Source organism: Callospermophilus lateralis, chromosome 14 (genome assembly GCF_048772815.1).
Source record: "Callospermophilus lateralis isolate mCalLat2 chromosome 14, mCalLat2.hap1, whole genome shotgun sequence".
In the NCBI taxonomy this organism is placed as follows: domain Eukaryota; kingdom Metazoa; phylum Chordata; class Mammalia; order Rodentia; family Sciuridae; genus Callospermophilus; species Callospermophilus lateralis.
In genome coordinates this window covers 104,920,319-104,945,954 of record NC_135318.1, presented here as the reverse complement: position 1 = coordinate 104,945,954, position 25,636 = coordinate 104,920,319, and the positions used below count along the sequence as shown (strand labels likewise).

Sequence of the window (25,636 nt, the reverse complement as noted above, 5' to 3'; positions counted from 1 at the left end):
AGTATTGAGTACTATTTAGTTTAATACTAAGGAACTGACATTATTTAGTTTCTTAATTGTTCCTTTCTGAAAAATTATTCTAGACTAGCACAAGAAGTAAAATTAAATATAATCTATATTTAATATATAAATTATAAATAGAAGTTGTAAATATATATTTTTCTGATAAATGAAGATCATTTACATTAGATTTTTATAGAATTAATTTAGATTTCTTAATAAAAATGGTATATAAAAAAGTATGAGGGCTGGGGACATAGCTCAGTTGGTAAGAGTGCTTGCCTTGTATGCCAAAGTCCCTGAGTTCAATCCCCAGCACCACCAAATAAATAAATAAATAAATAGGTCAGAAAATAAAAGGTAAGAAAGAGAATCAACAGTTAAAGATTATCAAAAGCCCAGGACTGGACGGATATACAGCAGAGTTTTACAAAACCTTTAAAGAAGAACTAATACCAATACTCTTCCATCTATTTCAGGAAATAGAAAAAGAGGAAGTACTTCTAAATTTATTCTACGAGGCCAACATCACCCCAATTCCAAAACCAGACAAAGACACTTCAAAGAAAGAAAATTTCAGACCAATATCTCTAATGAATATAGATGCAAAAATCCTCAATAAAATTCTGGCAAATCGGATGCAAAAACATATCAAAAAGATCATGCACCATGATCAAGTGGGATTCATCCCTGGGATGCAAGGCTGGTTCAATATACAGAAATCAATAAATGTAATTCACCACATCAATAGACTTAAAGATAAGAAACATATGATCATCTCGATAGACGCAGAAAAAGCATTCGACAAAATACAGCATCCCTTTATGTTCATAACACTAGAAAAACTAGGGATAACAGGAACTTACCTCAACATTGTAAAAGCTATCTATGCTAAGTTCTCAGGCCAGCATCATTCTAAATGGAAAAAAATTGAAGGCATTCCCTCTAAAACCTGTAACAAGACAGGGATGCCCTCTCTTACCATTTCTATTCAACATAGTTCCAGAAGCACTAGCCAGAGCAATTAGATGAAAGAAATTAAAGGTATAATTTTAGGAAAAGAAGAACTTAAACTAGCACTATTTGCTGATGACATGATCCTATACTAGCAGACCCTAAAGAGAGAAACAGAAGAAGACCTTAGAAGATGGAAAGATATACCTTGCTCATGGAAAGGCAGAATTAATATTATTAAAATGGCCATATTACCAAAAGCACTTTACAGATTCAATGCGATTCCGATCAAAATCCCAATGGCATTCCTCACAGAAATAGAAAAAGCAATCATGAAATTCATCTGGAAAAATAAGAGACCCAGAATAGCTAAAGCAATCCTAAGCAGGAAGAGTGAAACAGGTGGTATCACTCACTATACCAGATCTTAAATTATACTACAGAGCAACAGTAACAAAAACAGCATGGTACTGGCACCAAAACAGAGAAATTACTTTTACAATGTTGAGGTAAGTTCCAACCCACAAAATTACAACTACTTTATATTAGACAAAGATGCTAAAAGCATGTAATAGAGAAAGGATAGCATTTTCAACAAATGGTGCTGGGAGAACTGGAAATCCATATGCAACAAAATGAAACTGAATCCCTATCTCTCACCATGCACAAAAGTTAACTCAAAATGGATCAAGGATCTAGGAATCAAACCAGAGATTCTGCGTCTAATAGAAGAAAAAGTTGACCCTAATCTCCATCACATGGGGTCAGGCCCCAAATTCCTTAATAAGACACCTATAGCACAAGAGTTAAAACCAACAATCAACAAATGGGATGAATTCAAACTAAAAAGTTTTTTCTCAGCAAGAGAAATAATATGAGGTAAATAGGGAGCCTATATCCTGGGAACAAATTTTTACCCCTCACACATCAGATAGAGCTCTAATCTCTAGAGTATACAAAGAACTCAAAAAGTTAAACAATAAAAAAACAAATAACCCAATCAACAAATGGGCCAAGGACCTGAACAGATTCTTCTCAAAAGAGGATATACAATCAATCAACAAATACTCGAAAAAATGCTCACCATCTCTAGAAATCAGAGAAATGAAAATTAAAACTACTCTAAGATACCATCTCACTCCAGTAACAATGGCAGCCATCATGAAGTCAAACAACAACAAATGCTGGCAGGATGGGGTGGGGTGGGGGGGGAAGCACACTTATACATTGCTGCAAATTGGTGCAGCCAATTTGGAAAGCAGTATGGAGATGCCTTGGAAAGCTGGGAATGGAACCGCCATTTGACCCAGCTATTTCCCTTCTTGGACTATATCCAAAAGACCTAAAAACAGCATACTACAGAGACACAGCCACATCAATGTTTATAGCAGCACAATTCACAATAGCTAGACTGTGGAACTAACCTAGATGCCCTTCAATGGGTGAATGGATAAAAAAAATGTGGCATATAAAAACAATGGAATATTACTCAGCACTAAAAAATAACAAGATCATGGCATTTGCAGGGAAATGGATGGCATTAGAGCAGATTATGCTAAGTGAAGTTAGCCAATCCCTAAAAAACAAAGGCCGAATGTCTTCTCTGATATAAGGGGGGGTGACTCAAAATGGGGTAGGGAGGAAGAGTATGAGAAGAAGATTACCACTAAATAGGGAAGAGAAGTGGGAGGGAAAGGGAGGAGAAGGGGAATTGCATGGAAGATGGAAGGAGACCCTCATCGTTATACAGAATACATGTATGACGATGTGAGGGGAAAAAAAAAGGGTGTCACATTAGATTGTGTAGAAAGAAGTGATGGGAGGGGAGGGGAGGGCAAGGGGGGAAAGGAAGTACAGCAGAATAAAATAGACATTATTATTGCTGTGGGTATAATATGTGACTGCATGACCAATGTGATTCTGCAACCTGTATACTCAGAAAAATGAGAAATTAGACCCCATCTGATTCAAGTTGAGATCATTGTACTGTCATGTGTAACTAATTAAAACAAATTAAAAAAAGAAGTACCTGGAACAAGAAACATTTGTTGTTTTAATGAACTAATGAAACACAAACAATATGTGAATGACCCCTAAGGGCCAGAATGGAGTTGGATGTCTCAAGAATCCCATGTGTCATAAAGTGTTTTTGTGTGATAGGTGACTCCTACTCTAAATCAAACTATTATTTTTACTTTGTATAATAAATTTTTACTTTCATTTTCTAAAAAAATAAAACAAAACAAAAAACCAGTTAAAGATTATCACTGTTAGGTACTTAACTAGGAGTGTATCATTTAATCCTTGTGACAACTCTTAAAATAGGTACTATTAACCTAATTTTATAGATTAGTTAACAGTCTTGGGGAGGTCCATGACTCTTATACAGCATATGATTAAATCTGTCTTAGTCCCAATCCCACAATCCTTCAAAATAACACCAGATATTTAAGAAATGTGATAGTTTAAAGAAAGTAAAAAGAATTTAGTCATCCTTGATTAGTCAATGTTTCGGATGTATGTATGGGTACTATAAAGGAGGGTGTACATGAATACCAGCTTGAAGAGATCTCCCTGAAGACTTAGACTCTAAAACATTCCAAGGGAGGTTGTAGAGTATGCTCACATTTGTTTAAAACGGGACAGAAACACAATCTTTCTTAGACAAATTAAATAGAGCTCCACAAATTAAACAGAGCTCACAATTGCATAGCTTTATTCAGATGAAAGCAGGGAGGAAGGAAAAAATGCTTAGAAATATATTCTCATTATCTTTTAACAGTTTTAAAAATGCTTATTTCTTCTTGTGCTTTTTAAAAATTTCACTTTGTTTGAACTATTTTCGGAAAACACAAGGGAAAATACACCACAATGATCCCCACTTATCCAGACAGAATACATTTCAAGATCCTCACTGGATAATTGAAACTGCAGATAGTACCAAACCCTATATTTACTATTTTTTCCCCACACATAAAATATGTATGATAGATTTATTTATAAATTAGGCACATAGAGAAATTAACAATAACTAATAATAAGATAAGAAAACTTTAACAATATATTGCTAATAAAAATTACATGAATGAGGACACTCTCTCTTAAAATACATGATGCTATGCCCATCCTTCCTTTTATAATGTAAGTTGACACAATGCCTGTGATGAGATTTCATCAATCAGAATGGTACACAATGAATTAGAACTTAGAAATTATTTATTTCTAGAATTTGCTAATTAATATTTTCAATATTTTAGTTAATATTGACCATGGGTAACTAAAACTTCAAAAAGCAAAACTTCAGATAAGGGAGACTACTATAGCAATGACATGAATCACAAGTTATTTTCACATGTAAAACAGCCTTGACATTCCTTTAGGAGCTTACATTCATTGCAGCATTGATTTTTGCAATAGTATCATCATCTGTTGGGAACTGGTATATCTGGACACCATTGCAGACCAATTCACTCATGAGCTTGATCTTAAATTTCTGTAATTCAGATTTAGAAATTGTATCTGCTTTGGCAATCACTGGAATAATGTTCACCTATTAGGTAGAAAGAAATACAAAATCATATAATTGAGGATTCATTTTTAATCTTGTAATTATTTGTTCACACAAAACCATTCAGTCTCTGTAAATAAAATTCCTTACCCCAGACCAGAATGATAAACTATGTTCCAGCTTATATAAATAGACTTATTGGAACATCACCATGTTCATTCACCGGCTACTTTCTTATTACAACAGCTGAGACTAGTAGATGCCACAGAAACCATGTGGCCTGGAAGCCTAATTTATTATCTGGCCCTCTACAGAAAAAATAAGTAGACCTCTGACTCAGATAATCATTGGCTTTCACTTTACACACACACACACACACACACACACACATTTTCTGTCTCTCTCAAAAACACAAACATATCCCTTACATAGTCATCCCTATAGATACTGGCCTCATAGTAACTGCTTTTAAAACGCAGACCCAATGAGTTGGGGGTATAGCTCAGTGGTAAAGCACTTACCTAGTATGTGTAGTATATGCAAGGTCCCAACACCATAAACACACACTAACAACAATAACAATAATAATAATAATTCAAAGAAAGCAGAGCTCTTGTTGAGATTAACCTTTCAGGCCAGGCGTGATGGCACATGTGTGTAATTATAGCAGCTCGGGAGGCTGAGACAAGAGGAACAAGAGTTCAAAGCCAGCCTCAGAAATCATGAGGCACTAAGCAACTCAGTGAGATCCTGTCTCTACAGAAAATACAAAATAGGGCTAGGGATGTGGCTCGAGTGGTTCAGTGTCCCTGAGTTCAATCCCGGTTTAGAAATCTCATTTTCTTCTCTCTCCCTTGAAGTATCTTACAATTCCATCACACAGAAAATATGTAAAATACAATAAAGAGTAAACTGAAAATGCCTGCTTAATTCACTAACAACTTTTATTTCTTAATAATCTAAGCACTAAGTAATTAGTGACTGGTCCCTCAGCAAAATGAAAAAACAAGTGACATTTCTCTTTCTGCCTCCCATTTTAGCCCTGATTTTTTCCCTACCAGTGTCCCAGTCATGAAAGACTTCTACCTATATGGTACAGAAAGGAAACTGCACCAATACCAGCTACAAGTCTTCATGACACAAAGAAATAACTTCATTAGCATTATTCAAAGTCCTATCACTGCCAGGGAGAAAGAGATGTGGGATCCTGAAGATCAACTAACACATAAATAAATCTAGTCCTTTAAGAGTTAGATGGCATTGTTAATTTCAAAATAATAAAAGTAAAAATAAAATCACTGAGCTACAGCCCCAGCCCACATTCTTAAACTTTTATCTTCTCCAATTTCACAATGATTCAGTATATATACTTGGATATTTCAGTCTTCTATATGATCCAAGGAGACAGATGTTCTTCCAGCTAAACTCAAATCAATGGTAGAAAACTTTACAATTGTTAGTAAACAGGTTTCATGTTAAACTACCTAAAAAATTGAATACTGCTGGGCACCATGACACACACCTGTAATCCCAGCAACTTTTCAGGAGGTCTGAGGAAGGTCTGAGAAGGTTCCAGGTCAGCCTCAGTAAAGACCTAAGTAATTTAATAAGACCCTGAATCAAACTAAAAAAAGCTGAGAATGTGGATCAGTAGCAAAGCATCTCTGAGTTCCATCCCCAGCACCAAGGGGGGAGGGGGGAGTTGGATAACAAGTTCTTGGTTTCAGTATTCTATACTTACATATTCAATAAATTATGCCAGGTCAATAACTTCTGATTACTTCCACAATAAAATGCAGAAGTGAACTGAATGCTAAACATTAACATTTACATGCCTATCAAAGGGAGAGAAAAAAATACATACTGCCAAAGATGGACACTTTTCACCCTCTACAAAAGATAAAAATAACTTTCTTAAAAAGTAGTCAAGTGTTTGGCTTATAGGAACAATAGAGAATTATGTTAAGAAAGGCTGGAGGGGGCTGGGGACGTGGCTCAAGTGGTAGCACGCTCGCCTGGCATGCGTGCGGCTGGGGTTCGATCCTCAGCACCACATACAAACAAAGATGTTGTGTCCGCTGAAACCTAAAAAATAAATATTAAAAAATTCTCTCTCTCTCTCTCTCACTCTCTCTTTAAAAAAAAAAAGAAAAAAAAAGAAAGGCTGGAGGTCTGAGGAACTAAGATCATTGCTCATTTTTATCTAGTACTCGTGTGTAAATTAGGCTCTAGGCCTGCCAGGTGTCTTGTGGGTAATGGTTGCTACTATAAAAATATTGCATATCCATATATGTTAAGTACCAAGTGACATAATTGAAGCATGCCTCTTCAATTATGTTTTCTCTTTAAACATGTACAAAAATTTAGTTATAACATTCCTGTCTGGTTTATACAATAGAAAACTAAAGGCAGGATTTTGATAAAGAAGACCCAAGTTTAGCATTTTTCTCCCATCAACTGAATAAAGCAGAAGAGAGCAACAACAATCTTCAACAGGGTAATGACAATCTTCAATGAGTGCATGATGAAGATTTTCTTTTATATTACCATAAAATGTTTCATTTTGTTTGAATGAAATACAGTATTATTTAAAAGATAACACTCGGACAAGGATGTAGCTTAGCGGTAGAGTGCTTGCCTAAAATGCTTGAGGCCCTGAGTTCGATCCCTAGCACTGCAAATAACAAAACAAGATTATGATGCTTTCCAAAGTCTTTGGCAGTACATGATATGCATCTAGAGCTAGTTTTCTAAGAGTTTGCAGACTGGACTGCTGAACAAGTAAGTGATCATTATCTTTCCTGTTTATTCCTGAAAATCCACTAAGGGATCATATTAATATAGATTATTCCCTGCTAACTCTTCTCTAAGACTTGAAGGCTAAAGGTGGACATCAGGTTAGTAAGGACCTCTAATACCAAAATATGAATATTCTGAACAAGATTGTGCCTGCTAATTAAAAGTATTTTCAAGTAACAGAATAATAAGTAACATAGGTGTCTCCTATGTGCCAGGCACTGTGATAAATGTTTAAAGTTATCTCGAGTAATTTTTTTGTTTGCATTCTAATTTCAAGACTATTCTTTGCAGCATGTATACAAAACAACTGACCAGAAAGTACAGAGTATTCCCATATACCTCCATCCCTCACGCAGTTTTCCTATTAATAATATCTTCCATTTTTTGATACATTTATTTTTGGGTTTTTGTTTTGATTTGTTTTCTTGAATTTTTTATTTGTTCTTTTTAGTTATACATGACAGTAGAATGTATTTTGACATATTATACATACATGGAGTGTAACTTCCCATTCTTGTGGTTGTATATGATATGGAGTTATACTGGTCGTACATCCATACATGAACACAGGAAATTTATAATTTATTCTACTGTCTTTCCTATTCCCATTCTCCCTTCCTTCCCTCTTCATTCCCCTTTGTCTAATCTAGTGAAATTCTATTCTTCCCTCCTCTCCCACCTTATTGTGTGTTAGCATCTGCATATCATAAAAAAATTCAGATTTTGGTTTTTTGGGATTGGATTATTTCACTTAGCATATTCTCCAGTTCCATCCATTTACCAATAAATGCCACAATTTCACCCTTCTTTATGGCTTAGTAATATTCCATTGTGTATATATACCATATTTTCTTTATCCATTCATCTGCTGAAGGATATCAGGTAATCTTTATAACAAGCATGAGCATGTACTCCTATTTTACAAATGTAAAAGCTAAAGCCTAGCTAGTTTGCCCCAAGAGGCAACAGCTGGTATGTGGTTGGACTGAAGTTGAACCAGTGAGTGGCCTATTTTATATTACTTTATATTTTATATATATTTAACTTCTTGTTTTGTTTTGTATTGCAAGGGATTGAACCAAGGGCCTTGTATGCTAAGCTATAGTCCTATCTTTTTAATGAGATGGGTCTCACTCTGCTGAGGAGGTCAGCCTCAAAATCTTGGTGTAGAGGGATCGTCCTGCCTAAACTTCTGAAGCAGGTGGGACTACAGGTGTGCACTACCATACCCGACTCCTACTATCTATTTTATACTAGTGTATTAAGCCTGTAGACCTCAGCTAACTCTGAAACAGCATTTTTATACAAATAACAGAAGCAGGTGCTTGTTTTTTATAGGTAGTTTATAGTTTATCATAAAAAGTAAAGAACATCTTTAAATCATCAAAGCTGGAGATTATATAATATATATTTATACACTGTACTAAAAAAACTTTATGAAATATAGTCTATATTCTGACCACTGAGAAATGTGAACCAACATATTTGCATGCCTATACATTTTGTATTTCATGTGCACAATATAACAGGGACTTTGTAATACATTATCTCATTTAATTCTCACAAAGTAATGATAGCTGTCTTACTAAGATTGTCTATTTGTTAAACCCTCTATTTACATGGATTAATTTAGTTAATTTTCATACCTGGGCCTTAAGTAGGGCTTCTTGCTGGTTTGTACATAAGTATGAAAACTGAGACTCAGAAGGCTAAAAGCACTTGCCCAAGATCAAATAAGTAATAGGTGACAGATCCAACATTTGAAACCAGACTCCATAGGCACCAAATTATACTACTGTCTTTGGGCAGGAAGATGGGGGTGTGTGGACTGAACCCAGGGGTGCTTAACCACTGTGCTACACCCCCAGCCCTTTTTTGTATTTTATTTAGAAAAGTTGCAAAGTGCCTCCCTAATCTACTGAGGTTGGCTTTGAACCCGTGATCTCCTGCCTCAGCCTCCCAAAATTACAGGCATGTGCCACTGTACTAGTCTTTATTGACACTTTATACTACTGTCACATTTCTTCTCTCCAGCTTATGTTGCATGCTTTTTTTTTTAACCTTTTATTTTTGTTTTATTTATTTATATTTTATGTGGTGCTGAGGATCAAATCCAGGACCTTACATGTGCTAGATGAGCGCTCTACCGCTAAGCCACAACCCCACTCCCATGCTCTTGGTTTTATGTTCCTTTCACAAATATGAATTCCCACATAAGGCTCTACTATGAAGATAACTGGTTAAATGATTAAGTCTATCACATCTCTTCACATGATAAGTCTATTAACCTTCACCAAGTTTTTGCTAAAGCCTAGGGACTATGCCAAAAGTAAATCAACCTATGCACAAAGGTTTCACTAGTAGTCTTCATGCTTTCCACATCAATTATTGTATTACTATACAGAGGAAAGCAGAACAACCAGAATGCCCTTATATTTTTAAACCATACCTTATAAAATTAGTATCCAGGATTCTGAAAGCTGCCTTTCTCACTACTTGGGATTGAATTTTCTTTTGGTATAAGACAGTAAGTAGTTTTAACTTATAAAGTAATATATTTAGTTTTAAATAAAAGTTAAACTTGAGTTGATTTACAGTCTTTTTAAAGCTCCCTAAATTTATATTGGCTCATACCAACTTAGCTTGGTAGGGCTCAAATTAAAACACATTTCACTAAATATGTGATAAAACATTGTACTTTAATCTTTGTCAATGAAGTTCTTCCTCTTGCTTAATAGTGTTGTAACCTAAAACTAGTGTTACATAATTTCTATATTAAAAATAATGACACTGAACTTTTATTTTAATGTTTTGTATTTGCATCTCATCTTCCAAACTGAATTTCTCCAGAAAATAAGCTGACAGAAATGTATTAGATGTTTTAAAGATCCACAGATAAAAGTCACAATACATCACTATCTATCCATAAATATATTTACGCAGTCCACACACATTTAATGTCTAATTTATTGATTACTTTCCTAACCCACCTTGCTGTCCAGATTCTTCATGGTTAAGAGGTCAAGTGTTTTCAGAGAGTGGCCCGTTGGAGCGATGAAGTAGAGGCACACATGGATGCGAGAATCATGGTAGTTGAAGAGAGAGCGCTTGATCTTCAGTTCTTCTTGGAGATAGGCTTCAAACTGAGCATTTATGTAGTCAACTATTGGTAAGTAGCTGAAAATATAATTATTTAAATATTTAATACAACATATCCATGCTACCTTGATAAGACACTTGTAAGACTCTCAAGTTTGAGGTCTGTATTTTTACCAATTAATAAAGAGTTTATACGCTAACCTAAACACATAACTTTACTGAAAAAAAAATGTGTATAACATATACACAAAGGTAATATTCAAACCATCAGAACAAACTGTGTTTGATACAGTAATGAATCACAATGATTCATTTCCATATCCGTTCACATGTTGTGTCCCATTATAATAAAGGTTCCCATACTTATCAGACTGCTCAAGAAAGCTAAGAATCTAGTTTGTAACCATGACATGTTATTTAACTAACTGAAAAAAGGCTTGGGGTATCAACTAAAAATATATTTCAATCAAAGTCCAGGACTTTCTCTAAATCAGATTTGTAAAGGCATGAACATAGTAAAGAGGAAAAGCAAACATAAGCTGAAAGTATCTAGGAATACTGATTGGCATGGTTTTATTTTTCGCTAATTATGAACAAAGAAATGGCCAATCATGTTCTCTGCTCCAAGTTCTTACTCAGATAACTCCCCCTTAGAATGTTGCCTTCCCTCTGGTTGTCTCAGTCTATTCATCCTTTAGGATGCAAATCAAATCACAAGGCACATGCAGGCCAGTGTGCTAACAGCAATTCAAGAGTAGTTTGTGAACATCCTACTTCATTATGATATGTTAAATCACTGTCTATTCAACTTACCTTTCTACCCTTAACTATCTTCCTTAAACAAATCCAAGTGAAAATAAATAGCAAATAATTCCTACCTCAAATTCCCTGGTCACCTTTGCAATCATCTTTGCAGACCAAAAAGAGCAGTACCTTGTGCAGCTAAAGAACTTGATAAATGTGGATAGAACTGAATTCTTCTATAAAGTTGCCTGACAATTCTAGTTCTTGAGGATCATCACCTCTTTTAAACCCACAGAATACCTTTTCTCCCTGTCCAGATGGTAAACAATGTGAAGACAAAGATCATATAATTCTGTTTGCTATAAGAACTAGAATAATAAAGAATTTACTTCATTATCAGAATGATTATTATGAACATCAGTAAGTAATTCTAGGAAACTGGTTTAAATGTAACCTAACAGGATTCCCTTCCCAAAATAATAGTAAAATTGGTTTCAATTACATATTTGATATAAAAATTCCAAAGAAGCTTTTATTCATGACTTAAAATATGACCTACTGTGTGACCTACATGTGAATGTTCCTCTATCAAATGCCTTGCTTATGATTTTTGAAAATGAAATCCATAAATTATTTTTTGCTAAATAAACAGAATATAAGAAATAGAAATAGTGAAATAGGAAAAAAAAAAAAGGATAAAATTGAGAACAAGAAAGTCAAAACTTGGTGTTTGAAGAGACCAAATAAATTGGCAATGCTCTGTTGAGACTCATCAAACAGAAAAAGAAAACAAGATGCTGGGGTTGTGGCTCAGTAGTATTTCCTTGCATGCATGAGGCACTGAGTTTGATCTTCAGCACCACATAAAAATAAATAAAATAAAGATATTGTGTTCATCTATAACTAAAAAAAATATTTAAAAAAAAATGAAAACTAGTACAAATAACCAATATCTGAAAAGTAAAATAGGTATCATTACAGATGATATAGACAATACAAAGATAGTAGGAGTGTATTACCAATATTTTTAGGCTAATAATTTGAAAATTTACACAAAACAGATTCCTGGAAAAGTATAACACCAAAACATTTTCAAAAAATAAAAAAGATCAACTCTAGAATAGTCCTATAAACACTAAGTAAAGTTAAGTAACTCCAAATTAGCTTTCTTGGTTGGTTTTAGCAAACATCTCAGGGAAAACTAATTCTAATCCATAAAAATAGAAAAAGAATTAAAATTCTTCAATCTCATTTCAGAAAGCTAACAATACCTATTTATTTATTTATTTATGCTGGACTATACTAGGGAGGATTTGTGTATTTTGTGGAATAGTAAGGCATGATATAGCTCAGTGGTAGAACACTTTCCTAGTATGTGTAAGGCTCTGGGTTGAATTCCTAGCATAGCAAATAAATAAATAAATGAACAATTACAAAAACACTAAAAGAAAAATACCGAATAGAACACAATATGAAAAAGTGATCCCAAAGTGGTATCCAAGATTATAAGTTTAATTTAAAAAGGGCTGGGTACATAGCTCAGAGATAAAGAGCCCCTGAGTTCAATTCCCCAACATCAAAAAACAAACAAACACCAACATTGTCTATTCACATTTTTAAAAAATTTACTACTAAAATAAACTTTCTTATTCTATCTAAAACAAACTCAAAGTCAACAAACCAAAACTAGAACCAAAACCAAAACAAAACAAAACAAAACAAACCCTAACACATGTAAAAAATACAGCTTTACCTCTAGGATGAGGATAAGGTGAAGATGCCCTCAATCACTCCTTACTGTTCAACAAAATACACAAATCCTCCCTAGTACAGTCCAGAATTTTAAAAATAAATAAAGAAAAGAAAAGAAAAATAAACTGTCTCTACTCATTATGGGAATAACTGGGACTGAATTTACCTTTCCACCTAAAACCTAAAAACTAAGACAACATATATGAGAAAAGGGGTTTTGGATGTTGGACAACAGGCAGTATAAAACTATGATCATTGAAAAAGGAATAAATGAGGGGAACACTAAGATTTTTTCAGCTTCCAGCATGGAAACAGGTTTACTGGGCAGAACACTGAAAGACAGCAAGTAGCCTGATATATTCACCAAGATGCAAAGACTAACACAGAAGTTTAGGGAGACCAAAATGACTGAAATCTGTGGGGCAGAACACTAGACGGAGAAGAGCTGCAGACAAAAAGCTCTGTACATCTGAAGAGCATACTCCTAAAGTCTGTGGCTAAGGACTGAGTGGCAAATGCCAAGCCCAAAGTCATTTCCTATATTAAAGAAATGATGGTGGTTACAAAACTACAAGTTTTGTCAAAACTAATTTTGAATTGTATATTTGATAGCAATGAAATCTATTCTATTTAAATTATGCATCAATAAATCTTTGTTAAAATAAAAGAAACTTAAAAACTGAAAAATATTTGGGAAAACACCTAATTCACAGCAGTAGTTTTTCTGGGGAGAGAAATGGGACAGGGCCTGAGGAGATGACCAAAGCGGGTTCCAACTGATATGTAGTGAAAACGTATCTACATATTATTTTGGTAATTGCCAAAAAACAATCCAACAAATAAATTAATGAAGAAAGGCAAATTAAAACTCAAGGATAAATTTACATAGAAAGTTAAATCTATTGGGAATTTATTTCATCCTACAAAGAAATTTAGTTAGCAGGCTAATTATAATGACACTATGTTTAAGGGGAATTAAAAATACTTTCATTAGTTCTAAGTTGCTATCCATCTTACAAATATTAATAACATTTAAAACAAGGTACCAAAGGCTTTTATACCTGCCACTAATCCACATAAATAATTTCTTCATATTTAAAACACAATGCAGTATCAAAAAGGCTATATGCAAATATATATCAGGTCAATTTGTACAAAATATTTTCCCTCTAAAAAATTGCCTATAATAAAGAAAATATATACATTTCAAAAAACAACAAAAAGTAATTAATTTCACCCAATCTATTTACCCCTTTCTTTCATAGCTTAAAGTTGATATAGAATCTATCATTAATCTTCATAATACTATAGGAAAATATAGAAAATATATACTAAAGTAAAATATAAATTAAAATTTCACTATTAAAACTTTCCTACAATGCTTACTAATATAACTATTTTAGTTGGCATATTGCAAAAATAACTCATGTACCATGTATTTGCCCATTGTATATATTTGCCCTTGTATATATTTTATTTTCAACAATAATCATCCTTGGTCTGAAAACTAATACCAATCACTGAATATACACCAAATATCAGGAAATAATTAAAACTATTTTTGCTGAAATACACATTTTAGTAATTTGATTCAAATTACTCTAAAGAAAATAGAAAAGTTGGCAGAAAAATGTCAATTTCTTAATAAGAACAAAACATTGCATAATTGCTAAAAAAAAAAAATAATAATAATGTATGGGAGGAAAGGTATGGATTGCCATAGAGGAAAATCAAACCAAAGCTCACAAGGCAAAAGGCAAATGTCTTGATCCTGATATAAGAAAACTTGTTTTAATACATAAAGAAAACACATACCTCTCTTCTTTATTTATTTGGTCACCAAATCCCACTGTATTCACAATGGTCAGTTTCAACCGAACATTACTTTCCTGGAGTTCATATGTCTGAGCTTTAAGTCTAACATTTGGGCAAAAATGTGAGGCTTCATGTTCTTCAAAATTAGTATTAAACAATGTGTTAATCAGTGTGGATTTTCCAATGCCAGTTTCCCCTGAAAGAAAGAAAGGTACATCTTCATAGACACATAGAATGGGTGAGAAGAAACAGCTGCGAATTCCCAGAGTAGTTTCAAGGATTGCAAATATTTTAAAGATAGAGTTGTCCATGAAAGACATAACATAATGCTGGTTCTAAGTCATCAGCAGAGAAATTAATGTGTATACTAAGTTACTCAGAATTCCGAAAAGAGCACTAAAATGTTTATGGAACAACAAAAGGTTTAAAGCTAAGAAAAACAAAACTGAAATAATTTAGATAAGTAAGAAAATCCCTGGGCTCATGATCTCAAACTGATAACATGAGCTTCATACTGCTTATACTAACAAGGGAATGAGCACAAGGAACATGAGGAAGAATTCAGAGGAAGAGTTAGTGGCACTCACCAACACAGAGAATATTAAAACAGAAGCCTTGCTGAATGGATCTATTGACTAGCTGATCAGGCAAACTCTCAAACCCAACATGGCCACACATAGTCAAGGATCGGATATTTTCTCTTTTCTGAAGAAAACAAAAACAACAGCCACAGTTAAAATGACCTTGACTGAACAGGAAAAAGGCACACTTGAAAGGATGAATTTATCAAAGAAAGTAAAGATTTTACAATTATTACTATTCACCTAAGACAATGATCAAGTACATTGTGAGGAAAAAAAAAAAAATCAGTGTCCAGATCCTCAAAACACAAATTTCTTATTCCCTTCAATACCAAAAGTCCAGCACAAATTTTAACAGTAAAACATTTCATTTCTAAAAACATTCAAATAAAATATGTCATATTCACTCACAAAATGGAGAATTTAAAGTCCTTGAATGTTTCCGATAAATTTTTAATGACTTGGAAAAATCCTTCATTAAGATATGAAGTGAAAAAAAAGTACAATACAAAATTATAGTTTCAGCTCCAGTAGTGACAGTATAACTCACGTCAAACTTACCTCCCTGGAGAGGGGAAGATGGCGGCGAAGGGAGTGCATCACCCCCGTGTACCGCGTCACTGTGCGGGAGAATGATGAGTTAGCACGGCTAAAAGCTAGCTTGTTAGGAATTTCCAGCAAAATTGGGGTGCTCCAAAACCTAGAGGAAGGATTTCCATCGCCTGAGGATCAGTTACTGGGGCTCAAACGCGAGCGATTTGTCCGCACGGAGCGTCAAGCTGCTTATTCAGCAAATCGCCCCGCTGCTAGAGACTGAGGCACGCACCGGAAAACAACGAGCTAGCAACGCAAAGATAAGGCGCTGCGGATTCTGCGGGCTCCTGCCAGCTGTGCCCTCACTGTGCTCAGTGCTGAATTCTGGGTTTGAGACGGGGAAAGGAAGTGGTCCAGTTCGGTTCTCCACACTGGTCAGACCACCGAGGAAGGCAGCGGCCACCATCTTGGAGAGCTGACGTCACCGTCGCCTGTTTTCGACTGATCGCAACTCATTCAGCTATAGAACAGGTAATTTCAGGCTGCCATTCGCCTGTGTCTCGCAGGCATACTGCTCAGGCTCAGTGCTAAAGAACCCAAGGAAACTGCTTCTCGGAGCCTGCTCCTATCAGAACACACACCGAGCGCGGAGCGGCCGAATTCCGGCTCCCATTCGCCTGCGTCTCGCAGACAAACTGCTCTGGCCCAGGGCTAAAGAACCCATGGAAACTGCTTCTCAGTCCGGGTCCTGCTGAATACTGTGGAGGTAAATACCAACCGAGCCTTCATAGGCAGTGGCAAGAGGATTGAGACGGGGCTTGAGAGGGCCGGTCAGGACCCACCTGTTGCTTTGGTCACCCGGCAAAGGGAACGAAATGAAATGCTGCCATTCGCATGGGATACCAACATGGCAGAGATCTGACATCAACAGAAAGCAGCAGAGGAGATAACTTCATTGATACCAGCGGCGACAGGTGTGTAATCCCCTAGCCACCCCCTCCACACAGCAGGAAATCTCAAGGGCCCCTCCCAGCTCTCCCATGAGAGTGATAGTCAGACAGAGGGATCCAGGTGTGGCGCAGGTCCCACGCCCCGGGCTACCACTCCCACCAGCGCAGACAACTGAGGTCTCTTGCACCAGCTCCTGGGGGCGTGGCTACCAGAGGGCAAGCAAAATACACCGAGGGATCTCAGCCCCAATCTCCACAACCTTAGGGGCTGAGGGATTGGCAAGCAGGGATAGGGTGCCCAGTTGTTCAAGAAGATAGGGCTCCCGTGAGCAGCAGACCTGGCATGTAGCCAGTACTGTGGACACAGAAACGGCCGGAGACACTCAGGAGTGGAGACCCACCCAGTTGGGCAGCAGGAGCTGCTGCACAGTGATTGGTTCCCGCACACTGAGAGGAGAAGCTTGGCCCGGTGGGCACAGCTCCACCTACTGGAAGAGAAGTTAATCGAACTCCAAGACTGCATATTTTAATTTTTTTTAATTTTTAATTTTAATTTTTAAAAATATTTTTTGTATTATGTATTTATTTTTTACTACCACTTTTTTGATTATTTTTTTTAATTTTTTCTTTTTTTATTCTCTATTTTTTTTCTTTTGTCTTTTCATTTCTTATCAATTTCCTTATTCCCCTTTCCTTGAATTCTATCTGTTTACTCTCATTCTCTTTAGTGACTTCTTCCCTTCCCTTCTAACACCTTTCCTCCCAAGCAATACGACACTGTTTATGTGTAATTTACTAAATATGTATAGGTCAATGTTCTGAGGCGTTATATAGTGCTACCAAGACCTTAACTTCCCCCAGATACTCCAGACCGTTCTCCTGCTAATATCCCTCGTCAGTAGAGCAACAGTCCAAGGTTGCCAAAAGATACTAACCTCAATACCATCACATCATTCGACCTAAATATAAGTCCCAAGACCAAACCGCAGACCACTATACTATATGCCATCAGAATCCGTACACAGTTTAGGAAACGAATGACTCTACATTAAAGTGCAACAAAACTCATCATCTCTAGTCATAGTCTCCAATCACAAGAGAGAGACCCCAGAGACACACAAAACCAAATAAATTTATAGGAGTAAACAGTAACTTAGCAGTCAAACAGAGCAAGAAGTAACATAAGCAGCATGAAAAAGCAAGGAAGAAAAGGAGTACAAACAATGCAGGACAGCCTAAATATACAGGAGGACCCAGAGGCATCAGAAAAATGGCCAAATGAAGAACTCAAAGAATACCTTAGACAGATGGAATGGAATCTTAGAGAGGATATGAAACAGCAAATTCAAACAATGAAAGAACTCATTGAAAATGAAATACACAAGCAAATAAAAGAAGCAAATAAGCATCTTTATCAGGAGATAGAGATTATAAAAAAAATCAAACAATAATTTTAGAAATCAAAGAAACTATAACCCAAATTAAAAACTCAATTGACAGTATCACCAACAGAGTGGAGCAATTAGAAGCCAGAACGTCAGATAATGAAGACAAAATATATCATCTTGAAAAGAGTCTAGCCAACTCAGGAAGGCTGGTAAAAAAAATCATGAGAAAAACATCCAAGAGATATGGGATAACATAAAAAAACCAAACCTAAGAGTCATTGGGATAGAGAAAGGCATAGAGGTTCAAACCAAGGGAATGGACAACCTGTTGAATGAAATAATTACAGAAAACTTTCCAGACATAAAAAAGGAAATGGATGTACAAATTGTAGATGCATACAGGACACTGAGCATACAAAATCACAGTAGACCAATGCCAAGACACATTGTTATAAAGATATCCAATATACAGAACAAAGAGAAAATATTAAAAGCTTCAAGAGAAAGGAGGCAGATTACATTCAGGGGTAAACCAATAAGGTTATCATCAGATTTTTCATCACAGATGCTAAAAAGCGAGAAGATCCTGGAACAACATATTTCAAACTCTGAAAGACAATGGATGCCAACCAAGAATTTTGTACCCAGCAAGATTAAGCTTCAGGTATGACAACAAAATAAAAATCTTTCATGATAAACAAAAGTTAAAAGGATTTGCAGCCAGAAAACCAGCACTGCAAAGCATCTTGAGCAAAACACTACATGAGGAAGAAATGAAAAACAATAACCAAAACCAACAGTGGGAAGTACCTCAGTAAGCCAGAGAGCAGGGGGAAAGCTAATCATGGAGAAACAAACCAAATTAAAAAAAAAAAGATAAATATTCAAACATGGCTGGAAATACAAATCATATATCAATAGTAACTCTAAATGTAAATGGCTTAAACTCACAAATAAAGCGACATAGGCTAGTAACATGGATTAAAGAAACAAATCCAACAATATGCTGCCTCCAGGAGACACATTTGATTGGAAAAGACATACACAGGCTGAAGGTGAAAGGTTGGGAAAACACATACCACACACATGGTCCTCGTAAGCAAGCAGGGGTGGCCATCCTCATATCGAATAAAATTGACTTGAAGATTAAGTTAATCAAAAGGGATAAGGAAGGACATTATATACTGTTAAAAGGAACCATTCACCAACAAGACATAACAATTATCAATATTTATGCACCAAATAATGGTGCTGCGACATAAAACAAACTCTCCTCAAGTTCAAGAATCAAATAAACCACAACACAATAATTATGGGTGACTTCAACACTCCTCTCTCACCATTGGACAGATCCTCCAAACAAAAGTTGAATAAAGAAACTATAGAACTCAATATCACAATTAATAACCTAGACTTAACCGACATATATAGAACATATCAACCATCATCAAGTGGATATACTTTTTCTCAGTAGCACATGGATCCTTCTCAAAAATAGACCATATATTATGCCATAGGGCAACCCTCGGTAAATATAAAGGGGTGGAGATAATACCATGCATTCTATCTGATCATAATGGAATGAAACTGGAAATCAACGATAAAAGAAGGAAGGAAAAATCATACATCTCATGGAAAATGAACAATATGTTACTGAATGATCAATGGGTTACAGAAGACATAAAGGAGGAAATCAAAAAATTCTTAGAGACAAATGAAAATACAGACAAAACATATCGGAATCTATGGGACACAATGAAAGCAGTTTTAAGAGGGAAATTCATTGCCTGGAGGTCATTTCTCAAAAAAAGAAAAAACCAACAAATAAATGAGCTCACACTTCATCTCAAAGCCCTAGAAAAGGAAGAACAAAACAACAGCAAATATAGCAGAAGGCAAGAAAAATTAAAATCAGAGTGGAAATCAACGAAATTGAAACAAAAGAAACTATTGAAAAAATTGACAAAACTAAAAGTTGGTTCTTTGAAAAAATAAATAAGATCGACAGACCCTTAGCCATGCTAACAAAGAGAAGAAGAGAGAGAACTCAAATTACTAGCATATGGGATGAAAAAGGCAATATCACAACAGATGCTACAGAAATACAGAAGACAATTAGAAATTATTTTGAAACCCTATACTCCAATAAAATAGAAGATAGTGAAGACATCGATAAATTAAGTCATATGATTTGCCCAGACTGAATCAGAAGGATACACACAATTTGAACAGACCAATTTCAATGGATGAAATGGAAGAAGCAATCAAAGGACTACCAACCAAGAAAAGCCCAAGACCGATGGGTATACAGCGGAGTTTTACAAAACCTTTAAACAAGAATTAAAATCAATACTTTTCAAGTTATTTCAGGAAATAGAAAAAGAGGGAGTCCTTCCAAATTCATTCTATGAGGCCAACATCACCCTGATTCCGAAACCAGACAAAGACACCTCAAAGAAAGAAAACTACAGACCAATATCTCTAATGAACCTAGATGCAAAAATCCTCAATAAAATTCTGGCGAATCAGATACAAAAACACATCAAAAAAATTGTGCACCATGATCAAGTAGGATTCATCCCTGGGATGCAAGGATGGTTCAATATACGGAAATCAATAAATGTTATTCACCACATCAATAGACTCAAAGATAAGAACCATATGATCATCTCAATAGAGGAAGAAAAAGCATTCGACAAAGTTCAGCATCCCTTTATGTTCAAAACACAAGAAAAACTAGGGATAACAGGAACTTACCTCAACATTGTAAAAGCTATCTATGCTAATCCTCAGGCTAGCATCATTCTGAATGGAGAAAAATTGAAGGCATTCCCTCTAAAATCTGGAACAAGACAGGGATGCCCCCTATCACCACTTCTATTCAATATAGTCCTTGAAACACTGGCCAGAGCAATTAGACAGACGAAAGAAATTAAAGGCATAAAAATAGGAAAAGAAGAACTTAAATTATCACTATTTTCAGATGACATGATTCTATACCTAGAAGACCCAAAAGGGTCTACAAAGAAACTACTAGAATTAATAAATGAATTCAGCAAAGTAGCAGGATATAAAATCAGCACGCATAAATCAAAGCATTCCTGTATATCAGCAACAAAACTTCTGAAATGGAAATGAGGAAAAACACCCCATTCACAATATCCTCAAAAAAAATAAAATACTTGGTCAACCTAACAAAAGAGGTGAAAGACTTATACAATGAAAACTACAAAACCCTAAAGAGAGAAATAGAAGAAGATCTTACAAGATGGAAAAATATACCCTGTTCATGGATAGGCAGAACTAACATCATCAAAATGGCGATATTACCAAAAGTTCTCTATAGGTTCAATGCAATGCTAATCAAAATCCCAATGACATTTCTTGTAGAAATAGATAAAGCAATCATGAAATTCATATGGAAAAATAAAAGACCCAGAATAGCAAAAGCAACTCTAAGCAGGAAGTGTGAATCAGGCAGTATGGCGATACTAGATTTCAAATTATACTACAGAGCAATAGTAACAAAAACAGCATGGTACTGGTACCAAAACAGGCGGGTGGACCAATGGTACAGAATAGAAGACACAGAGACTAATCCACAAAGTTACAACTATCTTATATTTGATAAAGGGGCTAAAAGCATGCAATGGAGGAAGGATAGCATCTTCAACAAATGGTGCTGGGAAAACTGGAAATCCATATGCAACAAAATGAAACTGAATCCCTTTCTCTCACCATGCACAAAAGTTAACTCAAAATGGATCAAGGAGATTGATATCAAATCAGAGACTCTGTGTCTGATAGAAGAAAAAGTTGGCTCCGACCTTCAGACTGTGGGATCGGGCTCCAAATTTCTTAATAGGACACCCATAGCACAAGAGTTAATAACAAGAATAAACAAATGGGACTTACTCAAACTAAAAAGTTTTTTCTCAGCAAGAAAACAATAAGAGAGGTATAGGGAGCCTACATCATGGGAACAAATTTTTACTCCTCATACTTCAGATAGAGCCCTAATATCCAGAGTATACAAAGAACTCAAAAAATTAAACAATAAGATAACAAATAACCCAATCAACAAATGGGCCAAGGACCTGAACAGACACTTCTCAGAGGAGGACATACAATTTATCAACAAGTACATGAAAAAATGCTCACCATCTCTAGCAGTCAGAGAAATGCAAATCAAAACCACCCTAAGATACCACCTCACTCCAGTGAGATTGGCAGCCATTATGAAGTCAAACAACAACAAGTGCTGGCGAGGATGTGGGGAAAAGGGTACACTTGTACATTGCTGGTGGGACTGCAAATTGGTGCGGCCAATTTGGAAAGCAGTATGGAGATTCCTTGGAAAGCTGGGAATGGAACCACCATTTGACCCAGCTATTCCCCTTCTTGAACTATTCCCTAAAGACCTTAAAAAAGTGTGCTATAGGGACACTGCTACAACAATGTTCATAGCAGCACAATTCACAATAGCAAGACTGTGGAACCAACCTAGATGCCCTTCAATAGATGAATTGATTAAAAAAAATGTGGCATTTTTACACAATGGATTATTAGTCTGCACTAAAAAAATGACAAAATCATGGAATCTGCAGGGAAATGGATGGCACTAGAGCAGATTATGCTAAGTGAAGCTGGCCAATCCCTAAAAAATAAATGCCAAATATCTTCTTTGATATAAGGAGAGCAACTAAGAACAGAATAGAGAGGAAGAGCATGAGAAGATCACCACTAAACAGGGATGAGAGGGGGGAGGGAAAGAGAGAGAGAAGGGAAATTGCATAGTAAAGGAAGGAGACCCTCATTGTTACACAAAATTACATATAAGAGGAACTGAGGGGAAAGGGGAAAAAAAACAAGAGAGAGAAATGAATCACAGTAGATGGGGTAGGGAAAGAAGATGGGAAGGGAGGGGAGGGGAGGGAAGGGGAGGGGAGTGGGGATAGTAGAGGTTAGGAAAGGCAGCAGAATACAACATACACTAGTATGGCAGTAGGTAAAAAAGTGGATGTGTAACCGATGTGAATCTGCATTATGTATATAGAGTAAAAATGGGAGTTCATAATCCGCTTGAATCAAATGTATGAAATATGATATGTCAAGAACTTTGTAATGTTTTGAACAACTAATAATTAAAAAAAAAAAAAAACTTACCTCCCTGCTGATAACAATTATAAGCAACTCAAGTCAGGGACACAGACTCTGGAAAGAATGAAAACTCTAGAGGGAAGGGAATCTACTCTGTGAGATACACATTCATATAGCAAATCCTTCAGGACACCCCTAACCACTTGTACTCTCCCTTGAGGGTACAAAGATGGAGCTCAGGAAGAACTGAAATAGTCTTACTGGGTTAAGAAGTCATTTGAAAATTGGGGCAGGAACACTGGCTAGAAATTGAGGGGGGGTGGGGGAATTCCGGAATGGAAGAAGTCCAAAATATGCAAACACATTCCCCTCAAATACATGGTTGACTGCCAAACTGCACAAGGACAAAAGGAATACTGAGACTCTGTCATGCAGCTCTAGGAGCTGAGCATTTTTAAAGAGTACCATCCTGGAGAGAAAGGAGGTTCTTAAATTTTAAGTCTGTAAGTTAAAGAGGCCTCAGAAACACCTCAATCTTAGATAGCCCACATTTCAGGATTAAGGACTATTTCCCAAGAATTAGAAAAGTTCCCTAGTATAAAGGCATGACTGAAATAGACTGGCCCTAACCAAGCCGATAACCAAGTCTCAAAGTGATCAATGTGATAAGACAGCAATTTATCAGCCAATTAGAACAAAGTGAAAGAAGAATCTAGCACCTCCATGACACATACTATATAATAAAAAAGAAAAATTATATTATATATACTATGGTATTATTTGAAGGTAAAATGTGATAAATTAAAGCTTAGATCAACATTTTTAAAAAGAAAAAATAGAGTGGAGATAAAATGGAACCAATCATAAAAATACTCATTAATCCAAAAAAGGCATAAGATATCATTGGATGCACATAAAATAACTAAAATTTACAAGACTGATGATGTCAAGTGTTGAAGAGAAGAACAAATGGGATGCTGAGAATGTGCTGGTGCAAATACAAAATAGTACAGTGAATTTGGAAAAATGTTAGATAAAAACAAAAATCCAACCTGGAGGTTAAAACATACATCCAAACAAGGACACACATTCATAGCAGTTTTATTCCTAATAGTCAAACAGTAGAAACAACTCAAATGTATAAATAGATATACAAATTGAAGCATATACTGATACATGCCATGACATGTATGACTCTTTTAAACTAAGTATCCAAACAGTGATTTATTCACTGTGATTTGTGTGAAAATAAACTTTTTTATGTATGTATATATTCTTATATCTATATGAATATGGAAGGAAATATCTCAAAAGGTAGTGACAGACTAACCACTAGGGAGGAGACATAGGTCAGGTGAGAAAGGATTGCTTTTTACCATGTGCAGTGGGCAGAATAATGAAATAGCCTCTGGTATGCATACATCTTCTCTCAGTTATTTAATAAAACTAATCTAGGTTCAGTTGAGAAAACTTGCATATGTGATATAGGTGCCAACTCAGGTAGCTCTAGAAAAAGGACAATCATAGGTATGCCCTGACCTAATGAGGCAAGCCCTTAACAGGGTCTGGGCATTCCTGGCTAAAAAGATCTGGGGGTGGGGGGAATGGATGTGGCTAAAAAAATCTGAAACACAAAGATGATAAGACCTGCCAGAAGTTCTGCCTGGTTGGCTTTTAGAATAGAAGAGGCCATGTGGCAAGGAAAAGAAAATGGTCTCTGGGAGCGAATGGAAGGCCAGTCAGCAAGGAACTGCATTCTGCCAGTAACTTGAAAGAGCTTGAAGGGGAGCTCTGCATAAAAACCCAGCCATCTGAAACCATCTTGAAAACAAGAGGGGACTCTAGCTATGGGAGCCCAGAACTAAAGGAAATTATTTCATCTCATTGAATTACCATGCTTTACTTGCAATTTTCTGTTTTTAACAGCATAGCTCTTTCATCAAGTTAAATTTACCCCTCTTTTTAAATATAACTTCTAATATGCATTACCAAACCATTCCTACTGTACAGGCACACTCAGAAAGACCTTGGAAACATCAGGTCTAATCTTGCAGCAGAAAAGCATCTGGCGAGGCCACCCAGTTGGTCTCCACATTCTGTCACCCAAAGTTGTCTGCCCCTACCATGCTCTGCAATGTGCCCACCCAAAGCAGTGCTAGTCTTTATTTCTTCCCCTCCCAGAATTGTGCTGGAATCCAACCGTGCTAGTCTTTTTATGGAATGTTGTTGTTGAAGCACCTGGAGTTTTAATCTGCTTAAAACCAGAAACAAAAGAACTGAAAAATAAATAACAAGTGAAAAAATAAATAGAAAACAATTTAATAGGAACATTATGCATACTCAACAATTAATTATTCAATCTATTACTGATATTTCACTTGAATCACTGATATTTCACTTGAATTTCACTTG

General features: G+C 35.8%; 1 protein-coding gene across 2 annotated transcripts in view; it reads right to left on the bottom strand.

The window, feature by feature from the left end:
- Septin10 (septin 10) overlaps positions 1 to 25,636 on the bottom strand; it is a 72,573-nt gene that overhangs the window by 21,332 nt on the left and 25,605 nt on the right. Inside the window, exons 3-6 of one of the 2 annotated variants that reach the window (XM_076833993.1) lie at positions 15,259 to 15,376; positions 14,672 to 14,867; positions 10,252 to 10,438; positions 4,343 to 4,504 (exon numbers count right to left, since the gene is read on the bottom strand). In XM_076833993.1, coding sequence (XP_076690108.1) covers positions 4,343 to 4,504; positions 10,252 to 10,438; positions 14,672 to 14,867; positions 15,259 to 15,376 — 663 coding nt within the window. The remainder of the gene's footprint in view (positions 1 to 4,342; positions 4,505 to 10,251; positions 10,439 to 14,671; positions 14,868 to 15,258; positions 15,377 to 25,636) is intronic. The other variant, XM_076833994.1, reaches the window with a different exon arrangement.